The following is a 23914-nucleotide window of genomic DNA, read 5'->3' on the forward strand; positions in this document are numbered from 1 at the left end:
AAGAAAGAGAGGGACCACTGAGTATGGACCTGAATATGAAACTAGTCAAGTCTAGAGGTTTCTAATTGGCACAAATTGGTATGAGTCTATAGGGATAAACTACTTCTAAGCTCCATCCTGTTTCTACCTTGAATATGGTATAGTAGATGTCCTGGTTTTCTTTTTCCCATGGCTGGTTCAATGACTTCTTAGCCCCCTTTTGTCCTCTAGGCAGCATGAACTACTACTATTTCCCTACTGTGGGGGAAGAGTTGGAGACAAATGAGGAAGTTTGGATAGGTAAATGAGTATGGTACACCATATTTGCCAGCCAAGATAATTGTGGGCAGACTTGGTTAAGATAGTCATCATTTGGGCACATATGTTTTTCTTTGTTTTTCCTTTCCCTCACTTTCCTGATAAAATTTCTCAGAGAAATTGCTGTTTTATGTGGCTTATACAGAGTGGAAAAAGGATTTGTTCATAGTTAGCCAGGGATATTTTCTTTCCCAGCAGGAAGCTCCATGAAGGAGTGTCTTGGTACCCCCTGTGTACACAGCACTAAGTAGGAATACATCTCCTAGATCAGGTAGCCCTGCCGTCTTTTCCTATATTACCGTTTCTTTCCATGGAACCTAGAAACTATGCAACTGTCCAGAAGAATCTTACAGGGTCCCTTCACAGTGAGTCCAAAAACCTAGCCATAGGAACAGGCAAGAAAGTATGGCACTGACAACAGAATTCCGTTACTAACTGAGACACATCCCCCAAAAACGCACAATGTAAAGCTTTGTGGCTGAGATAATTCGTTTTATATTTCTGAAGAAAAAGAAATATAAACTGGGAGGGGAGCAGAATTCCAAATGGATTTGGGAAGCCTCTAATTTAAAAAGTTGGGGAGCTGTTTCCTTGGGCTTAAATAGATGGATGTTATACATTTACCTCTTGAATGAAATAAGCAGTAATCATGATCCAAATATACAGAATCCCCTTGGGAAATTTTTTTTAGATAAAGTTCAGCATTAATCGAGTTTATATAATGTCTAAGACTGATTTTAACTATTCAGCTGTTTATATTTTTACAGCAGCTTTAAAACAGCTTGGTAATGTAGCTTGTAACTGCTGACTTAGCCCTTCTAGCCTTTCAAGACCTGCAGGGCTGAGAAATTCCCATAATTAAGAAAAGGGTTCCCCCTTCTGGAAAATTGCCATCACAGTAGCCTGCCCCACTCAAATCATACTGGGCTTCCTAGGCTCTGTCATAGATTGGTGTGCGGGATTTGAATTGCCTGCTCCTGTTGTTGCCAATTTGTGAAGCTGCCTCTTCACATTAGAGCATGAAACAGAAGGAACAAGCACTGAGACAGCAAATTGGATTCTTAAAAAACTAGCACATTTAGGAGGAATTATCAAGATAGAGTTAACAGTACAGTGATTATTTGGGCAAAGCCTGTTGCCTTACATCTTACAATTTGTGAACAAAACATATCCTAACATCTTGGTGTTTACCTAATGTTCTAAAAGTAGAAATTTCTATCAAGGAGAATTTTTATTTGTTTTTTTTTTAAATATGAAATTTATTGTCAAATTGGTTTCCATACAACACCCAGTGCTCATCCCAACAAGTGCCCTCCTCAGTACCCCTCACCCACCCTCCTCTCCCTCCCACCCTCCATCAACCCTCAGTTTGTTCTCAGTTTTTAAGAGTCTCTTATGTTTTGGCTCCCTCCGTCTCTAACCTTTTTTTTTTTCTTTCCCCTCCCCCATTGTCTTCTGTTAAGTTTCTCAGGATCCACACAGGAGTGAAAACATATGGTATCTGTCTTTCTCTGTATGACTTATTTCACTTAACATCACACTCTCCAGTTCCATCCACATTGCTACAAAAGGCCATATTTCATTCTTTCTCATTGCCAAGTAGTATTCCATTGTGTATATAAACCACAGTTTCTTTATCCATTCATCAGTTGATGGACATTTAGGCTCTTTCTGTAATTTGGCTATAGTTGAGAGTGCTGCTATAAACATTGGGGTACAAGTGCCCCTATGTATCAGCACTCCTGTATCCCTTGGGTAAATTCCTAGCGGTGCTATTGCTGGGTCATAGGGTAGGTCTATTTTTAATTTTCTGAGGAACCTCCACACTGTTTTCCAGAGTGGCCGCACCAGTTTGCATTCCCACCAACAGTGCAAGAGGGTTCCCGTTTCTCCACATCCTCTCCAGCATCTATAGTCTCCTGATTTGTTCATTTTGGCCACTCTGACTGGCGTGAGGTGATATCTGAGTGTGGTTTTGATTTGTATTTCCCTGATGAGGAGTGACATTGAGCATCTTTTCATGTGCTTGTTGGCCATCTGGATGTCTTCTTTAGAGAAATGTCTATTCATGTCTTCTGCCCATTTCTTCACTGGATTATTTGTTTTTCGGGTATGGAGTTTGGTGAGTTCTTTATAGATTTTGGATACTAGCCCTTTGTCCGATATGTCATTTGCAAATATCTTTTCCCATTCCGTTGGTTGCCTTTTAATTTTGTTGATTGTTTCCTTGGCAGTGCAGAAGCTTTTTATCTTCATGAGGTCCCAATAGCTCATTTTTGCTTTTAACTCCCTTGCCCTTGGGAATGTGTCAAGTAAGAAATTGCTGCGGCTGAGGTCAGAGAGGTCTCTTCCTGCTTTCTCCTCTAGGGTTTTGATGATTTCCTGTCTCACATTCAGGTCCTTTATCCATTTTGAGTTTGTTTTTGTGAATGGTGTAAGAAAGTGGTCTAGTTTCAATCTTCTGCATGTTGCTGTCCAGTTCTCCCAGCACCATTTGTTAAAGAGACTGTCTTTTTTCCATTGGATATTCTTTCCTGCTTTGTCAAAGATTAGTTGGCCTTACTTTTGTGGGTCTAGTTCTGGGGTTTCTATTCTATTCCATTGGTCTATGTGTCTGTTTTTGTGCCAATACCATGCTGTCTTGATGATTACAGCTTTGTAGTAGAGGCTAAAGTCTGGAATTGGAATGCCTCCTGCTTTGGTCTTCTTCTTCAAAATTAATTTGGCTATTCAGGGCCTTTTGTGGTTCCATACAAATTTTAGGATTGCTTGTTCTAGCTCCGAGAAGAATGCTGGTGCAATTTTGATTGGGATTGCATGGAATGTGTAGATAGCTTTGGGTAGTATTGACATTTTAACAATATTTATTCTTTCAATCCATGAGCACAGAATGTTTTTCCATTTCTTTATATCTTCTTCCATTTCCTTCATAAGCTTTCTATAGTTTTCAGCATACAGATCTTTTACATCTTTGGTTAGGTTTATTCCTAGGTATTTTATGCTTCTTGGTGCAATTGTGAATGGGATCGGTTTCTTTGTCTTTCTGTTGCTTCATTATTAGTGTATAAGAATGCAACTGATTTCTGTACATTGATTTTGTATCCTGTGACTTTGCTGAATTCATTTATCAGTTCTAGCAGACTTTTGGTGGAGTCTATCAGATTTTCCATGTATAATATCATGTCATCTGCAAAAAGTGAAAGCTTGACTTCATCTTTGCCAATTTGGATGCCTTTGATTTCCTTTTGTTTTCTGATTGCTGATGCTAGCACTTCCAACACTATGTTAAACAACAGCAGTGAGAGTGGACATATCAAGGAGAATTTAGATCCAAATAATTAGTTCTTGTCATCTTTATAAACTGCCTTTCTTCCCTTGTGAAATAAATACCTTTTGGGGCACCTGGATGGCTCTGTAAGTTGAGCGTCCGACTCCAGCTCAGGTCATAATCTCATGGTTTGTGAGTTAGAGCCTGGCATTGGGCTTGCTGCTGTCAGCTCAGAGTCTGCTTCGGATCCTCTGTCCCCTTCTTTATCTGCCCCTCCTCTGCTCATGTGCTCTCTCAAAAGTAAATAAACATTTTTTAAAAAGAAACAAATACCCTTTCCTGCTCAAAATGCAAAGTTTTAATTTTGAATCAATATAATTTATTTTCTGATAGATTTCTAAATAGATTTGCTTATTAAGAGAGGACTCTCATTTTCTGTTGGCCAACCAAAAATGTGCTTTCTACTTTAACATGTGTGCTTTTTTTAATAAATGAAAGCACATTCTTTTGTTTTTAAGTTTATATGTTTATTTTTCCGGGAAAGCGTGAAGGGGAGACAGAGAATCCCACACAGGCTCCACACTATCACTTGTAGAGCCCTACAAAGGGCTAGAACTCCCAAATCCTGAGATCATGACCTGAGCCAAAATCAAGAGTGGGATGCTTAACCAACCTAGCCACCCAGGCACCCCAACAGATGGGTTTAACAACAAGAGATTATTCCCACTCCCAGGGACAGACTTTTTTGGTGGCTGTTATAGTTGCCTTTCTTAACCCTTAAGAGTTGCTGTTATAGTTGATGTTGCCAATTCTTCTAAACATAACTTCTGGGTATTACTGTACGTTTAGAAATGTTTTTCTTACTTGTCCCCCATAGAAAGTAATATCTTCTAGAAAGCCTTTCTGGATTCTCCCATGCCAATTCTGAAAATTCTGTACCACTCAACATTTATACCATTTTACCTTATGTGTAATTTCACTTTAATTATGTATTTGAATTCCATCAATGATATTAATTTCATTGCCTAGTTTATTTTCCTAAATTTTTGTCATATGTTTTCTGCACTTGCTTATAAACTTAAAGGCAGGGACCATGCTTTCTTCTGTGTTTACATGACTTTATAGTGCCTAAACACCCAGTGGGACTGAAGAAGGACTAAATGATGGCTAAATGTAGTATGGAATGTGATTCAATACATGAAGTAGATACCCAGAAAATACTTGCACTTGAGGAATTTATCCTTGACCTCTGACAAAATTAGTCTATGGTTAGTTTATGTTCAGAACTGTTTTCTTGTTATCTTGGTATGATCAGTTGCCATTATTCCTTAATCTCTAAATCCTACAATTTTTCTCCTTTTTCTACTGTCATCCTCACTCATTTTAAAATGATACAACTCACAGTTGGTGTAACAGATGAAACAGGAAACTAATTAGCAGCTGTTGTCCATCTGTGTGTTTATATTAAATATTTTAAAATAAAACTGCATTTGCATTCTGAATGCTCTAAAATCCATAAAATCTAAACTTGGGTAAAGGCTCTGTCTTGGTTTTGAATTTTATGGTAGACTTCATCATAAAACAAAACAAAAAAATTTTTTTATGTCAGAATCAGGATTGTAGTCATTTAGTGGCAGCTGGGTGGCTCAGTCGGTGGAGCATCTGACTCGATCTCTGAGTCTTGAGTTCAGGTTCCATGTTCGGCGTGGAGCCTACTTTATAAACAAACAAATAAATAAGGATTATAGTAATTTAAGGCAGACACATATTTTAAAAAGCAAAAAAAGTCTGAAGTGAAAATGGTCTCCCAAAGCCCTCTGAAATCTGAAAAGATGTTATAGTCAAAAGATATTATACCTTCTAGACATATTCTTTCACAGAAATTGAAGTACGTAAAGTATTGAGAAAGCTACATGCATTCCCTGATAGATTTATTTTGAGATATGCTTTACCTTTCTGTTAAGTTTAAGCTTTTTTAATGTCTGATTAAGTTGGAATTCTGGGGAGAGTACTCTTATTATTATTATTGGTAGCCATTCCCCAAGCTGAAAGTGAATGTCATAGCTTTGGGAAGAAAAATGCTTTTACTTTGTTTACTCAAGTCAAATAGTTAAATGCTCCTGATGTTCAAAAAGTGAGAGGAAAAAAGTATGATCTGCAAGATGAGTCTTACATGGCAATGCTGGAGTCAGTTTCTCCCTCTATGCTTCAGTCTCTATGTGAAAGGAAAATAGTCGTTGTGTTTATACTAATTTCAGTTATTTCCAGAGAATCACAGTATCTTAGAATTGAAAGGAACTTCTGATGTTAGCCAGTTCAGACTTTCACCTAGTGAAGATGTTAGAGAAAATTTCTGACAGCTAGCCATCAGGTTTTTGTTTGCCACTTTTAGTGAGAAAGATCTTCATTCTTTTGTTGAATGGCTGCTGTGGCAAGCCAAAGTCTTCACCCCTGTTTCTTCCATCCATTAGTCCTAATTCTGCCCTCTGGAGCAATACCAAATAAATTTACTCCCTCTTCTATATGACAACCTTTCAAAGAAGGCACTATTTATGATTATATAAATGCGAAGTAGTATCTTCTCTTCCATCTGCAGACAGTATTACTATATTACGTTATAGTTGCACACTCTTCATTCCCAAAGCTATTATAGAGAGATTGAGTTGAAGCCAGGGTTAATTTGGTTTATTTATTGAGTGCCTACAATGTACAGGTCAGGGCAACCAAGAAGCCTAGATAACATGAGAGACCTTGTCTTGTGAGACAGCTACACATTATCATATCAAATTTATAAATTTGCCTCTTATCACAATTTATTGCCTCTCTATGCGTTTTAGTTCTTTTAACTTAAATTCCACTTCAACATTAATATGCCACTCTTGCTTTTTTGCTTATTTACACTTGGCTGGTGTCTCTTTACCCTACTGTTGATTTCCAGTCTTTCCTCTTTCACTGTACCCTTTGTGAATGACATTCAAATGGGATTTGACCTTTAAAAAAAAAAAAAGGGCTCAATCTCGTACCAGCCTTAAGTCACTATAAGCCTAATCCTGGCATAAAGTTTATTTTGCTTTACCATGAAGTTTGCTATAAATTATTCCTTTGATATTTTTTCTCCCATTTTACTTTATGTTTACAGTTCATCCAACTTTGTTATTTCTTCCTTGTCCTTTTTCCTGTTATTGGTTTCATCCAGGTGCTATTTTTCCCTTTTGCCCCCTTACTACTTTAGAAGGTATGCTAGACTTTACCATTCCCCTCGTGCTTTCCTTCCAATTTCTGATACTCATAATCAAATATGCATTTCTCCACTATTATATTTTTTAAAAGGTGCTAACTATAGCCTTCTTCCAAGACATTCCCATTTCCTCTATGTCCCTACATCAGTGAACTTTTAATTCCCCATCTCCTCCCACCCGTAAACTTTGAGATATTGCTGAGAAAATGCTTTGAATTCTAGATGAGGATTAAGTTGTCTTTTGTAGTAAGTCTGTACACCTTCTGGGGAATCCATATCTAGTATATACATTATAATTTCCCAGTTTATTTGATCATTATTCATTTAGATTTAGCTATATATATAGTTTTATAAATGTGTTAATATATGTATTTCAAAAATGCTTCTTACCCTCCTTGTCTTCCCCTGTCTTGAGATTTCTGATCTGATCCATTTTTTTTCATTTAGAGTCATTATTCCAAAACATTACTGGTTGATTTATTATCTGAATCTTTGCATTTTCACAAATATGATTCTTCTATCCTTATAGGTCAATGGTGTCTGACGGGGTATAGGATTTAGAGCTTGTAGGCCTTTTTTCTCAGAGTATATTTATGGTAATCTATGGTTTTGCAGTTTGGGTATTGTAGGTAAGAAGTCCAAAGCTAATATTATTTTCCTTTGTTAATAACCCCCATGTTTCTGTCTGACAGCTGGTAAGATTTTCTGTTTTATCCTTGAAATTACAAAATTGTACCAAGACATTCTTAGGTTTATATTTTTTGGCAATCTTGTCTTGAACTCAGTACATTTTTTTAAATTTCGAAGACCTTTTCAAATAAATGAAATTTTCTTCCTTCATTGGTTCCTTTTTTCTTTTGGAATTCCTATTGGTAATCTACAGTCTCTTGCTCTGTCTTCCAATTTTCTTATTATTTCCTGCACTGACTTCCCTCCCTTTGTATTTTTGTACATTCCTTTGAGGTTTTTCTGCCACTTGGGCTTTCAGGCCACTGACAGAGTTTGCACCAGGCACTATCTCCACCTTCATCTACTAAATTTTAAAATTTGAAAATCATGTTTTCCATTCCAAAACATCCTTTTCATGTTGTAAGTCTATCTCCATTAGTGCTTTGTTTGTTGTTATTGCTGCTAAAATTATTTATTTCCCCCAGCAGCTTTACTTCAGTAGCATCTGTCCTAAATATTGTGCTTATCCTACCCCCCTCCAGCTGCTGGCCTCTTAGATTGCTGGTATTTTCCTTTGCCTACTGAGAGTTTTATTCTCAGCCCGCAGGAGGCTGCTAGGGTAGTGTGGCCATTAGGTGAACATGGTTGTAGTGGGAAAAAGGATCACAAGTGGTAAAAGGCACAGAAATCACAGCTCATGAATTGCAGAGCACCAATGGCAAGCTGCCAGTGTTCTAGTGAAATGCAAAAAGAAAGAGAGAAAGGAAGGAAAGAATGATACGTTTGTGCTTAAACTATATTCCACTTAGCTTCAAGTAATTTAAATCAATGAATGTTAGAAATAGAAAGAATGTGGTCGAAATGTTCTTATTTTACAGGTAAGGATAATGAGACCCCAAAAAGTGATGTTTGTTTTTCAGAGTCATCTTAATTAGCAGTAGAGACAAAACTGGGTTCTAGACCTTCAATTAATAGTTCAATTTTCTGTCACATAGTACTTCATTTTTTAGCTTTTTGTTCTAAATCAGCTCTCTTGTAGAATGCTTTTATATAATATTGGTACTCTAAGAGAACAGTGGGTAGTTACTTAATAATTCAAGTGAAAATGGATAGAAAGTGCTAGTAAATCCAGACTAATGCTAGTATTAGATTTATCTTCAAAGAAATTATTATTAATCACCATTCAAATCTAATTAAAACTGCAGTTGTTAATGAAGAAATAAATGATATCACAATATTCCTTTAAGATGTGCTGCACTTTGAGAAAAGGAGAGCTACTGGTATATACCTAGGAAACATAATCTGCTTAATCCAGTATCCCCTCCAGTAGCAATGCTGAGAAGATAGTTCAAATTTTAAAAGTACAAATTGTTGGGTTTTTATCATCTCTATTTAACATATACAAATAAGATTTATATATTTAGGTTAGAATAATAAACAGTTTTTATCTGAAGGCACACTGTATATAACAAAATATATTTCACTATGTGAATATTACTGTAGTTTAAAAGAACAGTAGAATGAACATAGGGTAACCTTGAACCTTTCACCACCTCTGTGAACCCCAGGGCCCTCTCTCCCTGTGCCTACTCATAGAATGATGAAATTAACACATAGCTGTGAAAGTGCCTAGTTCTTTTTTTTTTTTTAAGTTTATTTATTTTTGAGAGAGAGTGTGTGTGCACAGGAGGGGCAGAGTGTGAAAGAGAGAGAGAGAGAGACAGAGAGAGAGAGACAGAGGGACAGAGGATCCAAAGTGGGCTCTGCACTGACAGTAGAGAGCCCAATGCGGGACTCAAACCCACAAACCATGAGATCGTGACCTGAGCTGAAGTCAGATGCTTAACCTAATGAGCCACCCAGGCACCCAAAAGCACATAGTTCTTTTACAACATACATGTTATTGTCATTACTTTTATTTCTTAAATACCAAATTATCTAATATGTACAAAGTAATGTCATATGAAAAACACATGTGAGATATATACAGTCATATTAAAGGATCAGATTATAATGTTTTAGTTTTACTCTCCCATCTTTCAGAAAATTATATACCATGCTCTTTCTAACACAACTGAGAAAATCATGAATTGTTTTTATTCTACTGTAATATCCACAATTATAATACTTGTTACCTATTCCTTTTATCATTCAGATAATTGCCTAGTCTTAGAAAGCAAATCTGTTTTTATTTCTTAAAAGTAAAAAGGTGACAGAGAGGGAATATGAAATAAATGAAAAATATCAGCATTTGTCAAATCTGAGAGATGAATACATGGGTGTTATGCTATTATCTTATATTGGAAATATGTTGTCATTTAAAATATAATATGAGAGGCGCCTGGGTGGCTCGGTCAGTCAAGCATCCAGCTCTTGATTTCAGCTCAGGTCATGATCCCAGGGTCATGGGAGCAAGTCCCACATCAGGCTCTGTGCTGAGCATGGAGCCTGCTTGAGATTCTCTGTCAAAGTAAGTTAATTAACTAATTAATTAATTTAACAGTATATATCATAAAAAAGAGAGCAAATGTCTGACTTGTAAACAAGCCCATAAAGTCATGTTTAGTCAAAATCTTACTTAGTTTCCATCTAAATATAGGATTAAGAATCACATTTATTTCATTCCCCAGAATTATACTAACATGTCCCCACATGTACTTTTCTAGTTAGCATAGGCAGATTCTCACTTTTTTGCCTTAACATCCTCTATTTGGTGCTTTTGCACAAGGGCCCATTCTCATGAGAATTTTCCTCATATGACATTTCATACTCCTGAAAAAACTGGACAGTCAGTCTGGTTAGTCAGTAGGATGGAATAAACACATAATGAGGATCCAGAGGTTTTAGTTCTAGCTTTGCCGCTTATTGCTGTCTACCTTTAAAACACTACTTTGCTCTGAATATTACTTTCCTTTTCTGTAGAATGGGCATGATAATACCTGTCCAATCCACCTCACAGACTGATTGTGAAGTAATAAGTGGAGTTATAGTATACAACATAAATGAAGTCATAGATCCTCTGTTTTCGTACATTTGTACCTGTCCCTCTAGTAAGCTGTGATCTCTTACTAGATCCCAGGCACAGAAGTATGCAACAGAAAGTAGAGTCAAAGAAAGGGGCAGAAGGAGAAAGAGAAGAGAAAGACCTAAAGAATGCACCCAGCTGTGATACTGAACACAATGAACCGCCCCCCCTCCGCCCCGCAAAGGCCTTTCCAACCTTAAGATTCACAGGAATACACGAGCAGCAGAGTAGAAAGCAACATTGACAATATTCTTTGAAACATAATAAATTATAGTAAGAACTTGGCATAAAATCCCTCTTAGTTTATTTCTGCAAATTAAAATTTTTCATGTGGAGAGTTGATGACTCTGCAGTTTTATAAAATAGGGGGAAAAAATCTCCCCCAGATAATATAAAAACAATGATTAAGAAAAAATTCACTGAAAAGTGTTTTTATTTGCATCATCAGCTGGCCTATCCCAGGACCTTTATCCACATACAAAGATTAATCCATGAAGATGTGCATGTCACTGCTGCTTTGTTTCCAAGGACTTTACTATAATCCTCTAGAGCTGACATGTTATAAATTACCTATTATAAAATTGGTGAAAATTATATTAACACAAAATTGTATTTTGTTGATGATATTCATTGTCCATTCACCAGAAGCACATTCTACATCAACCTGTGTTTATATTCTTTCCATTTACTCCTTTTTCCAACCATTTGACTCACCCTAGTGATAAAGGGTCCGAGAGCTCTAGGCATGCAATAATCAGGAACCCAACATGTGTATATCTTATAGTATTTTAACACAACTAGATAAGTTCCTATCTTTTTCCCTAACACAAAATGAAAAAGATTGATGAAAAACCTGTACAAAATACTTAATTCAAAAATACTTTAGGGGCACCTGGGTGGCCCTGGGTGGTCAGTTAAGCGTCTGAATTCACCTCAGGTCATGATCTCGCAGTTCATGAGTTCAAGCCCCGCATCAGACTGTCTCTTGTCAGTGCAGAGCCCACTTTGGATACTCTGTCTCCCTCTCTGTCTGCCCATTCCTTGTTCACACTCTCTTTCTCTCAAAAATAAATGAACATTTAAAATAATTCTTTAAATACATCCATTATTGAATATAATTCTTCCAAGAAGTTTGCCCAATGTGTTTAACTTTGAAAGGGATTTTTTTAAGTTTTTTAAGTGTTTTACACATAGATCCTAACTTTATTAAATATCTGGGTACCTTTTCGGCTGCATAAGTAATTAAGTGGATGATTTTAAAGAGTCCTATGTTTGTAGTTTGAACCTCATGTGAGCCATTTTTCAAACTTCTATTTTTGTGTTTTCTCCTTGGGAGCTTGCTTCCCAAAGCCAAACAACCCCCAGTACCTTCATTGACAGGCCAGTGCTTGAAGAGGAGAATTTTATCCAGATCCAGTAAGAGAACATTAGATGAAACTATTTAGGCCGGAACCAGGCCTGGCTTGCTATTGAGCCATTTAGACTTTTCACATGTAGTTCTGAATGTATCTGAGGCCCAAACTATGATTTTCTTCTGTTTTAGTCATGAATATTCTCCTATACTGTCAAACATGCTAAAGTTGAACTCTGCCAGATTGTTAGGTGTGTTTATATGATAAGCTTCTGTCAGTAGTGCAGCAATAATAACAACAACTAACCTTTCTTTTAAAACTTAATTTGGACTGCATACTATTCCATAAACTGTTTTATATGTATTATGTCACTTAATCCTCATAACAACCCTATACTATCTCTACTTTGTAGAAGGAAAGCTGAAGCACAGAGAAGTTAGGCAACTTGTCCAAGGTTCTCCATCTAACAGGTAGTAGCCCCAGGATTTAAACTCAGGCATCTGACTTTAGAGCATACTCTTGATCTCTGTGCTATACCACCTCCCAGTTGGCTTATCTCTTATAGAGCCTTAGAGAACTGAAGGTAGCCTCTCAGATGAATCTCAAGCTCCTCTCCTTACCTCTGTCACCCCTGGAAAAAGAGTGAAATGATGTTCTAGTTACAAATCTTCTACTTCTCTTCCACCCCCTTTACCTCCTCTTTCCCTCCCTCCCCCATCAAATAGTGCATTAAGGTAAAGGGACATGAAAAAAGTTCACTACCAAGAGAAATTTGGGGAAATATATGCTATCTCACCGAGCTACCATTTGATTTCAAGTTAACAAAAAAACATGAGGCTAGCTTAAGCAAAGGAGGGGTTTATGGAGCAAAGGAAACAATCAACAAAACTAAAAGGCAACCAACAGAATGGGAAAAAATATTTGCAAATGACATACCGGACAAAGAGCTAGTACCCAAAATCTATAAAGAGCTCACCAAACTCCACACCCAAAAAACAAATAATCCAGTGAAGAAATGGGCAGAAAACATGAATAGACACTTCTCTAAAGAAGACATCCAGATGGCCAACAGGCACATGAAAAGATGCTCAACATCGCTCCTCATCAGGGAAATAAAAATAAAAACCACACTCAGATATCACCTCACGCCAGTCAGAGTGGCCAAAATGAACAAATCAGGAGACTATAGATGCTGGCGAGGATGTGGAGAAACGGGAACCCTCTTGCACTGTTGGTGGGAATGCAAACTGGTGCAGCCACTCTGGAAAACAATGTGGAGGTTCCTCAAAAAATTAAAAATAGACCTACCCTGTGACCCAGCAGTAGCACTGCTAGGAATTTACCCAGCGGATACAGGAATACTGATGCATAAGGTCACTTGTACCCCAATGTTTATAGCAGCACTCTCAACAATAGCCAAATTGTAGAAAGAGCCTAAAAGCCCATCATCTGATGAATGGATAAAGAAATTGTGGTTTATATACACAATGGAGTACTACGTGGCAATGAGAAAGAATGAAATATGGCCCTTTGTAGCAACGTGGATGGAACTGGAGAGTGTGATGCTAAGTGAAATAAGTCATACAGAGAAGGACAGATACCATGTTTTCACTCTTATGTGGATCCTGAGAAACTTAACAGAAACCCATGGGGGAGGGGAAGGAAAAAAAGAAAAAAAAAGAGGTTAGAGTGGGAGAGAGAGCCAAAGCATAAGAGACTCTAAAAAAACTGAGAACAAACTGAGGGTTGATGGGGGGTGGGAGGGAGGGGAGGGTAGGTGATGAGCATTGAAGAGGGCATCTTTTGGGATGAGCACTGGGTGTTGTATGGAAACTAATTTGACAATAAATTTCATATAATAAAAAAAAGGAGGGGTTTATGGGAAGATGTAGGGCTATCTCATGGAACCCAGGAGCAAAATAGGCCTCAACTAGAACTAGAACTAGAACTAGAAAAGCAGAAGCTAGGATTGCTCCCTTTTTCGATGTACGTGTTGAATGTCCAGGGGAGAGAAAGAGAACATCCCCTCTGCACAGGTAAGAAGTTCTCAGAAAACAAGGGTATTGCTAGACAGATATTCCTCAAAAGCCTCCCTTCCTGCACTCTGTCATTTAAAGAGGAATGCATGTGCAGTGCTTTATAGTTTCAGATAGTAACTAGATAGTTCTTTTTAGCTCACCCTTGCCTTCCTATCTGCCCATAAGCCCTCATGCCTGGCACTTTGTTTGATTTCTTGCTTCATCAATCTCAAAGTATGCCTTTGTAACCCTTCTAACATCCAGAGGATAGACTCTTGATTTTGCTCCACCTCTTCTTCCCAGGCCTTTGACCTGTGCAAGCAATGGTCCTGTATATTTGTCTTTTCAGTTGACTATCAGGAATCTGCCTAGTTTCAATTCCTGATGTTCATCCTGTCCTTTTACCCTCTTAGAATATTTCATACAGTCTCTGCCTTCCTAGTTTTTTCTCCCACCCTTTTTTCCCCAATAAATACCTACTGCCTCTTCATATTTCTAGGGACCCCCCCCCACCACCACCCTTTTCTTGTTAGATGAAGTCCCAATTTTTGACCTTAAGGGCCCTCCAAAATACTATCCTATCCCAGTCATTCTACATCCTTGCCTTGCCTTGCCTTGCCTTGCCTTGCCTTGCCTTGCCTTGCCTTGCCTTGCCTTGCCTTCCCTTCCCTTCCCTTCCCTTCCCTTCCCTTCCCTTCCCTTCCCTTCCCTTCCCTTCCCTTCCCTTTCCTTCCCTTCCCTTCTCTTCCCTTCCCTTTCCTTCCTTGTAGTTGTCAAGGCTAGAAACTTGGGTTCAGCCCTGACCTCTCCTTCTTCCCCCTCTCCCGTATCCAATACTAAGTTCTAAATATCTCTGGAGTATATCATTTCTCTCAGTCTCCATCACAACCTGCTCCCCAAGCTGACACCCCATGTCCTGATCACTGCAGAAGCCTCCTGACTGCCCTTGCCCATGCTAGTTCCCCCAGACTCCTACAGAATTCAGTTTCTAAATCTCAAACCTGCTTATGTCATTGTCCTATTTAATATGTTAAAGATGTTCCATTGTGCAGAGGATAAAGGTAAATTTCTCGTGGTCAACAGGCCCTTCATAGTCTGACTCTGATGGTTTGATATGTCAACTTGACAGGGCCATCAGGTGCCCAGACATTTGGCCAAACATTATTCTAGGTGTGCCTGTGAGGGTGTTTCTGGATGAGACCAACATTTGAATCAGTAACTAAGGCAGGTTGCCCTTTCTGATGTTGCTAGGTCTCATCCAATCAACTGAAGACCTGAATAGAAGAAAGACTGAGTAAGAGGGAAATCCTCCTGCCCAATTGTCTGAGCTGAGACCCTGGTCTTTCCTGCTTTCAGACTCAAATGGAAAATAGATAAACTTACATGACTGTTCTAGACAGTTTATTTTCTCCATATTAATCCCCAGTGAGGCTGCATTGCAGGCTGATATTCTTTTTTATAAAGCCTTTTCTCATTCCTTCCACCTGTAAACATCCAGCCCATTTCTCAAGGTCTAACTAACTTGAGTCATATCCCCTCTAAAGAGTCTTGTGTGACCTCTCCAATATCTAGGGTCACGCACTGTCCTGATTTGCCTGGGATTTCCTACGACATGTGACTTTCAGTACTAAATCTGGGATTATCCTAGGCAAACTGAGATGGTTAGACAGCCTACCAACACCTCAATGTCTCTTCCTTGTTAGAACAAAAAGTCCTGTGAAATTATCAGTAGCCACAATTTCTGCACTTATGATGTCCTTTCTCTGCAGTAAGACTTAGGCTCCTATTGGACAGAGACCTTTTTGATTGTCACTTCATACATAGTATAATGCTATACCCATGTTAATGCCTACCCAGTGAATAAAGTGGTTTAGTTTTAAGTTGGCACTCATATGTAAAATCTTGTCCATATGATTAACTTATTTGTCTTTATTTCTTTCCAGCCCAGATGACTTACTCAATGCCTTGAATGAGGGTATCAGTCGTGCTGATGTCATCATCACATCAGGGGGTGTATCCATGGGGGAAAAGGTATGAAAAAATGGGATTCATGAAAATTTATCTGCTGTAATGTCCTTGCATATGGTTTATTAACTATAGTCTGGTACATATCTGTTACCCATAACCAGACCTGCACAAATCTGGAAATCCCTAGGGCTTCAGAAATTTCTGGGCATTCTAAAAGGGATGCAGTATGGGTAGATCAGGAGCAACTTGGAGAATCCCACAGCATGCAAAATGGTTCCGATGTTCCCCTGTAGATTTCTGTTTCTTTGCTCGCTCAACTTTGCTATAACATTACGACTTCCTTTATACATGATATTTAACCCCAAGATAAAGCTCCAAGATCCTGTCCTCCCCTGCCACATATTCCAAACCTGATAACCCTTAGCTTCCCAGAGGGAAGAAAGATAGAATTAGGCATTCCATTGCCCCTTTTGACAAATAATAAGGCTCATAATCATAATAAATGAAGGAAATAAAATGCAAACATATATATATAAGCATATATAGGATTTTATAAGACTAAGTATATTTGCATAAAATATATGCTTAGTCTTTTAAAAATCCCAATTCCAGTGTCCCAGTATCATTAAATTTATATATCTTAATGAAATGTGTTGGTTCATGACGATTATTGGGACTACTGAATAATGTTATAAAAGCAAAATATACTTTACTACAGTAACCAACCTGATGTTTTGGCTCAAAAATATTTCAGAACACAAAATGTTTTTACTGGCCCATAATCCCTTTCCATCTTTTATTTTTTCATATTAATGACTAAACTGAAAAATTATAAAAATATTGTCAGAATGGCAGTTTTTACTAAAATTCAGATTTTCCAAGAGCATAATTAATTTTTGGCTAGATCTTATATATATGATTGTTCTTGGTCTCTGCCCTCTCTAGCTATAAAACTGCCTAAATTTATAACCTTACTCTTTAGCAGAATTCAGTTGTGTGAATAGAGAATGTCTACCTTTCATTCACAACTAGTTTTAGAGTGTTTACAAACAGCCCTTAAGTGGCCAAAAACCATAGAAGAAAAATAGAGAATCTCAGTCTAAGACAACCATCTCAGATTACATCCAAGAATGAAAGTGTTGAAGTGTGGGTAGGTATTCTCCTTATAGCAGACAGATGGCTAGGTTAGTCTTAGCGTCTCACAGAAGTCCTTAGCCCCAGGTGGAGCAAATTGCTGCAGACCTCTTTTGAGATCACAAAGGCCAGGGCTGAAGTCTGCATTGTCATAGAGCTATAAGAAATAATTTTCAGCCTGTCTGTTTTCATTACCATCAAACTCCCTGTGGTAACACAAGAGCAAACCCTGAAGTTAAGAGTACTTAATGTTAGGGCACCTGGGTGTCTCAGTCGGTTAAGTGTCCAACTTTGGCAGGTCATGGTCTCATGGTTTGTGAGTTAGAGCCCCGCATCGTGCTCTGTGCTGACAGCTCAGAGCTTGGAGCCTACTTTGCATTCTGTGTCCCTCTCTCTCTTTCTGCCCCAGCCCTGCTTGTGCTCTCTCTTTTTCTTTCAAAAATGAATAAACATTAAAAACAAAAATTTTTTAAAAGAGTACTTAATGTTAAATTTGTTTCCAGGGAGTATTCCATGTATAATTTATCTTGGTTGCAAATGAGCTTAATTATAGAACAATACCTGTTTGAAAAACCTGAAGTTTGTCTTTTCCAATATTTCTGAAAGCAACTAGCTTATAACATACATAGGTTTGGCAATTGTGACTCAACTCTGGTAAGGACAGAACACTTCTCAACCTTAACCTTCTTTATTAGTGCTCACAAATATGTGATTTTTCCTAGGGACTTAAAAATAAAGAAGCAATATAGTAAAGCACATTGGTTTTATTTATTTTACTATCTGTATGGTAAAATACACTAAACCTTTAGTTTACTAGGGAAGAGATTTTAGGAACTAGGCATCCCGTAGTATTCCATGGGAGCTAATAATTGTCCTTTCTTCCTCCTTGAGTGGGAATGAGACAAAAAAGGAACTGGGAAGAAAGACATAAAGCCTAAGTGCTGCAGACTCCTGCCAACCTTCTAGTTGCCAAAAAAGAATTTCAGTTGTACTCAGTGGCAGGAGGAAAGAAAAGCATAAGAAACAGAATATCTGCTTCAGCCCAAGGGCTAAGCCTGAAAACCAGTCGCTGAAAAGGCAGGGAGGTCAAGGAAAGATCCAAAAAGCATTATGTAACAAGCATGAATCTTGTGTGCAGAAACTCAGGTATGCAAGAAATTTATTTACTTGATTCAACTTAAATCCTACTATGAGCACCTATGCTACAGAACAGGCAAGAAATTTTATGAAGCCATTATGGAACTCACCCACTCAAGGATTGTGCCAAGAAACCGTAAAGGGCTTAAGAGGCCAACAGCAGATCAGGAAGACACGTGTGGTCACCAGTCTGCACCGGATACACCTAGAGCATCTCTCTAGTGCCATTAGGTCTCAGTTATTTGCTCCTTTGGGACTTGCTAGACACACTGGGATCATGGGGAGGCTGGGAGCCTTAGGGCAAGGGGAAGGAGCTCCTAATGCTTGTGAGACCCACAGACCTCAATCCTCTTCTCAGCCAAGAAAAAATGGCTCTTCCACAGTTGCTTCCCTCAAAATCTTTTCCTACTTCCACCTCCCTCTGCCCCCAAGTGTTTACTTTTGTAAAATACTGACAATTTCAAGTACATAGTATCTGCTTTTTGCTATGAAAACTAAAGAATTATATGCATTACTATGCAGAGTACTATACAGTCAGTTAAGCCTCCAAATCTTGGTTTTGGCTCATGTCATGATCTCACAGTTCGTGAGATTGAGCCTGCGTCAGGCTCCACACTGTCAGCACAGAACCTGCTTGGGATTCTCTTTCCCTCACTTTCTGCCCCTCCCCCATACTTGCTGTCTCTTTCTCTCTCTCTCAAAATAAATTAATAAACATTTTTAAAAGAATGATTACATTACTATAAATTTTTCACAACCTACAGGATTGTAAAATAGCTCAAAGACAAGGAAAGGCACAGATAACCAAGGAGGATACACTACACTGGACACCCAGTAATTTTTTTTTTTTTTTTTTGTCTATTTGAAAGTCTCTTAATTTTTTCCTGACAGTGTCTCCCTCCTATCTCATATGATCAAAATAAGCATAAAGATCATTATTGATCACCAAAAAAGGCTGGTCTCAAAGGCTTGCCCTGATTATTTAACAGCAAAAGCGTTCATTAACCATATAGGCCTTCTTGACTTTGTTTTGCAAATCTAGAGCCATACAGCAATAGACTATTAAAATTAATCAGTATTCCAAACAAATAAATACAATAAAATTTCACTTATTGTTTATTTCAGTCCTGTGTCATTCTTGTTCTGCTATATTTGGGTTAGCAGTCCGCTTTCATGAAGCCATCTGTTTCTATTCTAAAGAGTCCTGGGACTCCTGACAGAGTCTACTGGTACTATATAAAAGTTATCTCAGCTGTATCACCTCAGGTGCCTGTACCCAAGAGACTATTCTTTGAAGTGTCAGTAGTTCAAATTACCTATCCATGGTCCTTTTCCCTAGTGCTCTGAATCTGTCTTTGTTGCAGGTACAAAAAAAGCAGAGCCTTTAAGCAAGCATTAGAGTAAAACAGAAACTTTCCAAAGATGACAGACACTTTATGGCTGTACTTAATTTGTTGCTGTAACTAATAATTTCAGAATAGAAGATAAGTAAAATTCTCCATTGAGATACAGTATGTAACTATTTCATAAAAGTTTTTATGTGTTCCCGCTGAGAGTGCAAACATATATGGGCAGTAAGGCATTGCCAAATCTCTACACAATTTCTAAACTATTTATATGAACTTCCACATATATGGATCTAACCTTGGGCACACTGAGCATGTCTTCTCAGATATGACAGCAACTCCCCACCCATGAACCTCTTACAATGGTAACATATCGAAGAAACCTAAATCTTTCTAACATATCTTTTTATAAGATGAAAGAAGAAATCTTTGTGATTTTCTAGGGACCCTCTAGGAAATTTCAGAGACAGTTTTAGATGTAAAAGATATTCTGAAATTTTTACCTTTTACTAAATTTAGATCTCATCTTTACAAGGCAAAATCAAAAGAGCTGTCAAAAAAGAATTGAGTCCTCAATTAAGATAGGATCATGAGGGACGCCTGGGTGGCTCAGTTGATTAAGTGTCCAACTTTGGCTCAGGTCATAATCTCACGGTTCGTGAGTTCAAGCCCTGCGGCAGGGTCTATGCTGACAGCTCAAAGCCTTGAACCTGCTTTGGATTCTGTGTGTCTCTCTCTGCTCCACACCCCCCCTCCCCAATCACTCTCTGTCTCTATCTCTCTCTCAAAAATAAATAAACATTTAAAAAAATTTTTTAAGATAGGATCATGAATACCTGAGAAACAATACTAGTTGCCTAATTTTTCAAAGCAACAATAAAATATTTGGAAATAAACATAGAAAGTAGCATGATCGTAAAAAATCTTAGCTCATTCATAAATGAGGAAACTTCATTTTTTATTTTTTATTTCTTTTTAAAAAAGGCAAAATAAACATAAAGCACAAAAGGAAGATTACACAAAAAGAATAACCTTTAGTTTCATGGGGAAAACATTAATCACTAAACTAAAGAAATAAGCTCATCAAACTTGAATGAACTTACTAAAATTTTAAAATAGTTCTCAGCTTCATTTCAGACACAGGTATTATAAACCAAGGCAAATAAAAGTGTCTTTCAAAGTTTTGCCCTTTATCATGTTATTTTATATTTTGCAACAAACCGCCACTTTACTTTAGAACAAAGAACAAGGGTCCCTTGACCCTTTAAGTGGGTCTGCAAGGTCAGAACTATTCCTAAGACTTTATCTGAACTTATTATTCTTTTTTCTCTCATAAATGTACAGTGAGTTTTTCCAGTGGCTGTATATTGTGTAATATCTCATCAGACTCAACACAGAAACAAGTAAGAGGATCCAACTGACTTCTATTAAGCCAAATGTTAAAGGAATTGTCAAAATTATAGAACAATGCATAAAAAATAAGTTACTTATATAAACACAACATGACCATATCATTGCTGTTTCCAAATGAACCAACATTTTTTTTAATATTTTAGTTTTAGTTTCTAATACAGTAACTATCAATAGGCATAACCTACATAAACAAAAGCTCTAGGGATCCATATAAATTTTAATAAGAGCGTGTAAAGTGTCCTGAGATCAAATATTTTGAGGGCTGGCTGGACTTTAAAAAAAAAAAATACTCTTTTTTCCTTGAAAAACAAAAGAACACACATCGTTATACTTCTCTGTCATTACTGTTACTAGCATAATTATAACCACCCATATTTCATCAAAATGTTTAAGGAAATAACTAATTTTTTCTTTCACAGTGAAAACTAGATAATTGAGAAATCATATGTAGGCATTTGAGAAGACTAGCAAAGTTCATAAACACACAGAATATAACTTTCTACAGCCACATGCGTCCTTTCTGTACTTTCCTGATGTAGTACAGATGAACAAACATATTAATTAACATGACCTAAAGATATAGCTTCTCCCTAGCATATAAAAGTAAGAAACAAAGTATATTAACTTTCAAACAAAAGTGTGGATGGTACCCAACTTATGGTAGTTCAACTTAATGAATTTTCAACTTTACAATGGTGCAAAAGTGATGCACATTAGTAGAAACCAGACTTCAAATTTTGAATTTTGATCTTTTCCCAGCCTAGCGATATGCAGGGCAATACTCTGTCGTGATTCTGGGCAGCCACAGCAAGTCGCAGCTCACAGTCAGCCACAATCCCAAGGGTAAACAACTGATAAACTTACAACCATCCTGTACCCACACAACCATCCTCTTTTTCACTTTCAGTATAGTATTCAATAAATGACATAAGATATTCAGCACTGTATTATGAAACAGGCTTTACAGAAGGGTTCTGTAATGTAAATGTTCCGAGCACACTTAAGGTAGCTTAGGCTAAGCTGTCATGTTCGGTGGGTTAGCTTTATTAAATGTATTTTCAACTTATGATATTTTCAACTTACAGCAGGTTCAGGAGGTAACTCCATCATGAGTGAAGGAAGACCTGTATATTAAATTATGCTTAGTTATCAATGACCCAGGATTGTGTCTTACTTAGAAATCATCCGGGTGTCTGATGATTATTCATTGATTAAGTTAATTTAATATCAGTTCAATAAGATTTTAAGTTACTTAAAGATCTTGAAAATTATTCTCAAGCTGACATACTACAAACATAATTACTATTGAAATTTAAAGTTTGTCAGGATAAAGAGTCAATTATATTGTACCCAATATTACATTTTTCACATTCTTAAAATATATAGGAATAGCATTAGCTTATTTGATGAATAAACCTATGTAAGTTTAGGAAAAAAAAACCCAAGCAAAATAAAAAATATTTGCCTAATTATACTTAACACTGATAAATAAGAAAAAGAACATTGGTGGGTTTTCTTAATAACTAAAACTTATCTCATTTGCTAAAGATTTACCTTAACTTGTAATCTTTGATTCTTAAAATTATAAGAATACCTTTTAATGTAGCTGATTTAAAATACGTTAAATTTTCTTCTAGCCTGATAATTTTAGGAATATTCTATTTATATAAGCAGTTATTTATCTAAGTCCATCAGAACAGAGCACCTTTTAATTTAAGAGACAATATAATTGTTTTGGTATGTTTTTCTTCTTCCTCCTGGTAAAGCAAACTTTACTGTGGCCCTAAGATGGGGGCTCTTCTCTCTAGATCCTGCTAAAACTGGAGGGTTGGGGATGAGAGGCTCTTGGATTGCCCCTTCCAACACCTCCATCACATTCAGACTCAGATGAATAATAATCTTGTTTATCATCAGTTTTCTACAGCTTAAATTTCCTCAAGATTTCAGTTTAATTCCAGTTAGTTAACACAGAGTGTTGTATTAGTTTCAGGTGTACAATGTAGTAATTCATCATTTCCGTACATCATCCTGTGCTCATCATAAGTGCACTCCTAAATCCCTATCACCTATTTCACCCATTCCCTCCTCCTCCCCTCTGGGAACCATCAGTTTGGTCTCTATAATTAAGAGTCTCTCTCTCTCTCTCTCTCTCCCCCCCCCCCCCGTCTCCCTCCCTCTCTCCCTCCCTCCATCCCTCTCTCTCTCCCCCACTCAATCCCTCCCATTTTTCCCCTTTGTTGTTTGTTTTGCTTCTTAAATTCCACATATGAGTGAAATCATGTTATTTGTCTTTCTCTGACTTATTTTGCTTAGCATTATACTGTCTAGCTCCATTCATGTTGTTGCAAATGACAAGATTCCGTTCTTTTTATAGCTGAATAATATTCCATTTCTAAAGCTTAATTTTTGTAAAATAGCTCAAAGATGATGAAACACACAAATAAGCCAGAAGTTTGTGCTACACTGGACATCCAATAATCTTTGTTGCCCATTTTAAAGTCTTTTGCAACTTGTCTAATGTTGTTTGTTCTTACCTGAGTTGTGGAAAAGGCCTTGCTTCTTCATCCATTCATTTTTCTTCTTCCTATCTGACTCCGGCTTTCAGAATATCAGACAGAGATCCTTGCTGCTTCTATAGGTAGACAAAAACTTAAAAATAATGATGATTCTCAGCCTTTATGGCTATGTCTGGTACAAGCTGTCCCTCTGTCACAGCAAGATTAAGCATTCCTTCATGTTCACAAAGAATGAAAAGGGACATTTTTAACAACAGAGAGGTTTTTTGTTTTCAAGAAAAATAAAATACTTCCATTCATTTAGCAAATATGTAATGAGCATATCTGCTTTCTAAAACTCTGTATCATAACCTTTAAAGCCTACAGGTATAGCTTCTGCCTGTCTCTCCAACCTCATCTTATGCCTCTTTCCTACTCATTGTCTTTTTAGTTCTAGGCACATTCTTTACTGCTTTAGAAGCTTTAGTATGTACTTCCCTCTGCCTGGAAGTATGGCTGAATCCTTCATATGGCTGAATCCTCATCCTCACCAC

At 37.3% G+C, this 23914-nt stretch overlaps 1 protein-coding gene across 15 annotated transcripts in view; it reads left to right on the forward strand.

The window, feature by feature from the left end:
• GPHN (gephyrin) overlaps positions 1–23914 on the forward strand; it is a 609447-nt gene that overhangs the window by 560117 nt on the left and 25416 nt on the right. For all 15 annotated transcript variants that reach the window (XM_019451514.2, XM_019451516.2, XM_019451519.2 and 12 more), the window contains one exon: positions 15811–15898. In XM_019451514.2, the coding sequence (XP_019307059.1) occupies positions 15811–15898 (88 nt within the window). The remainder of the gene's footprint in view (positions 1–15810; positions 15899–23914) is intronic.

This window comes from Panthera pardus, unplaced genomic scaffold, assembly GCF_024362965.1.
Source record: "Panthera pardus isolate Hobbes unplaced genomic scaffold, ASM2436296v1 HiC_scaffold_24, whole genome shotgun sequence".
Taxonomy (NCBI): domain Eukaryota; kingdom Metazoa; phylum Chordata; class Mammalia; order Carnivora; family Felidae; genus Panthera; species Panthera pardus.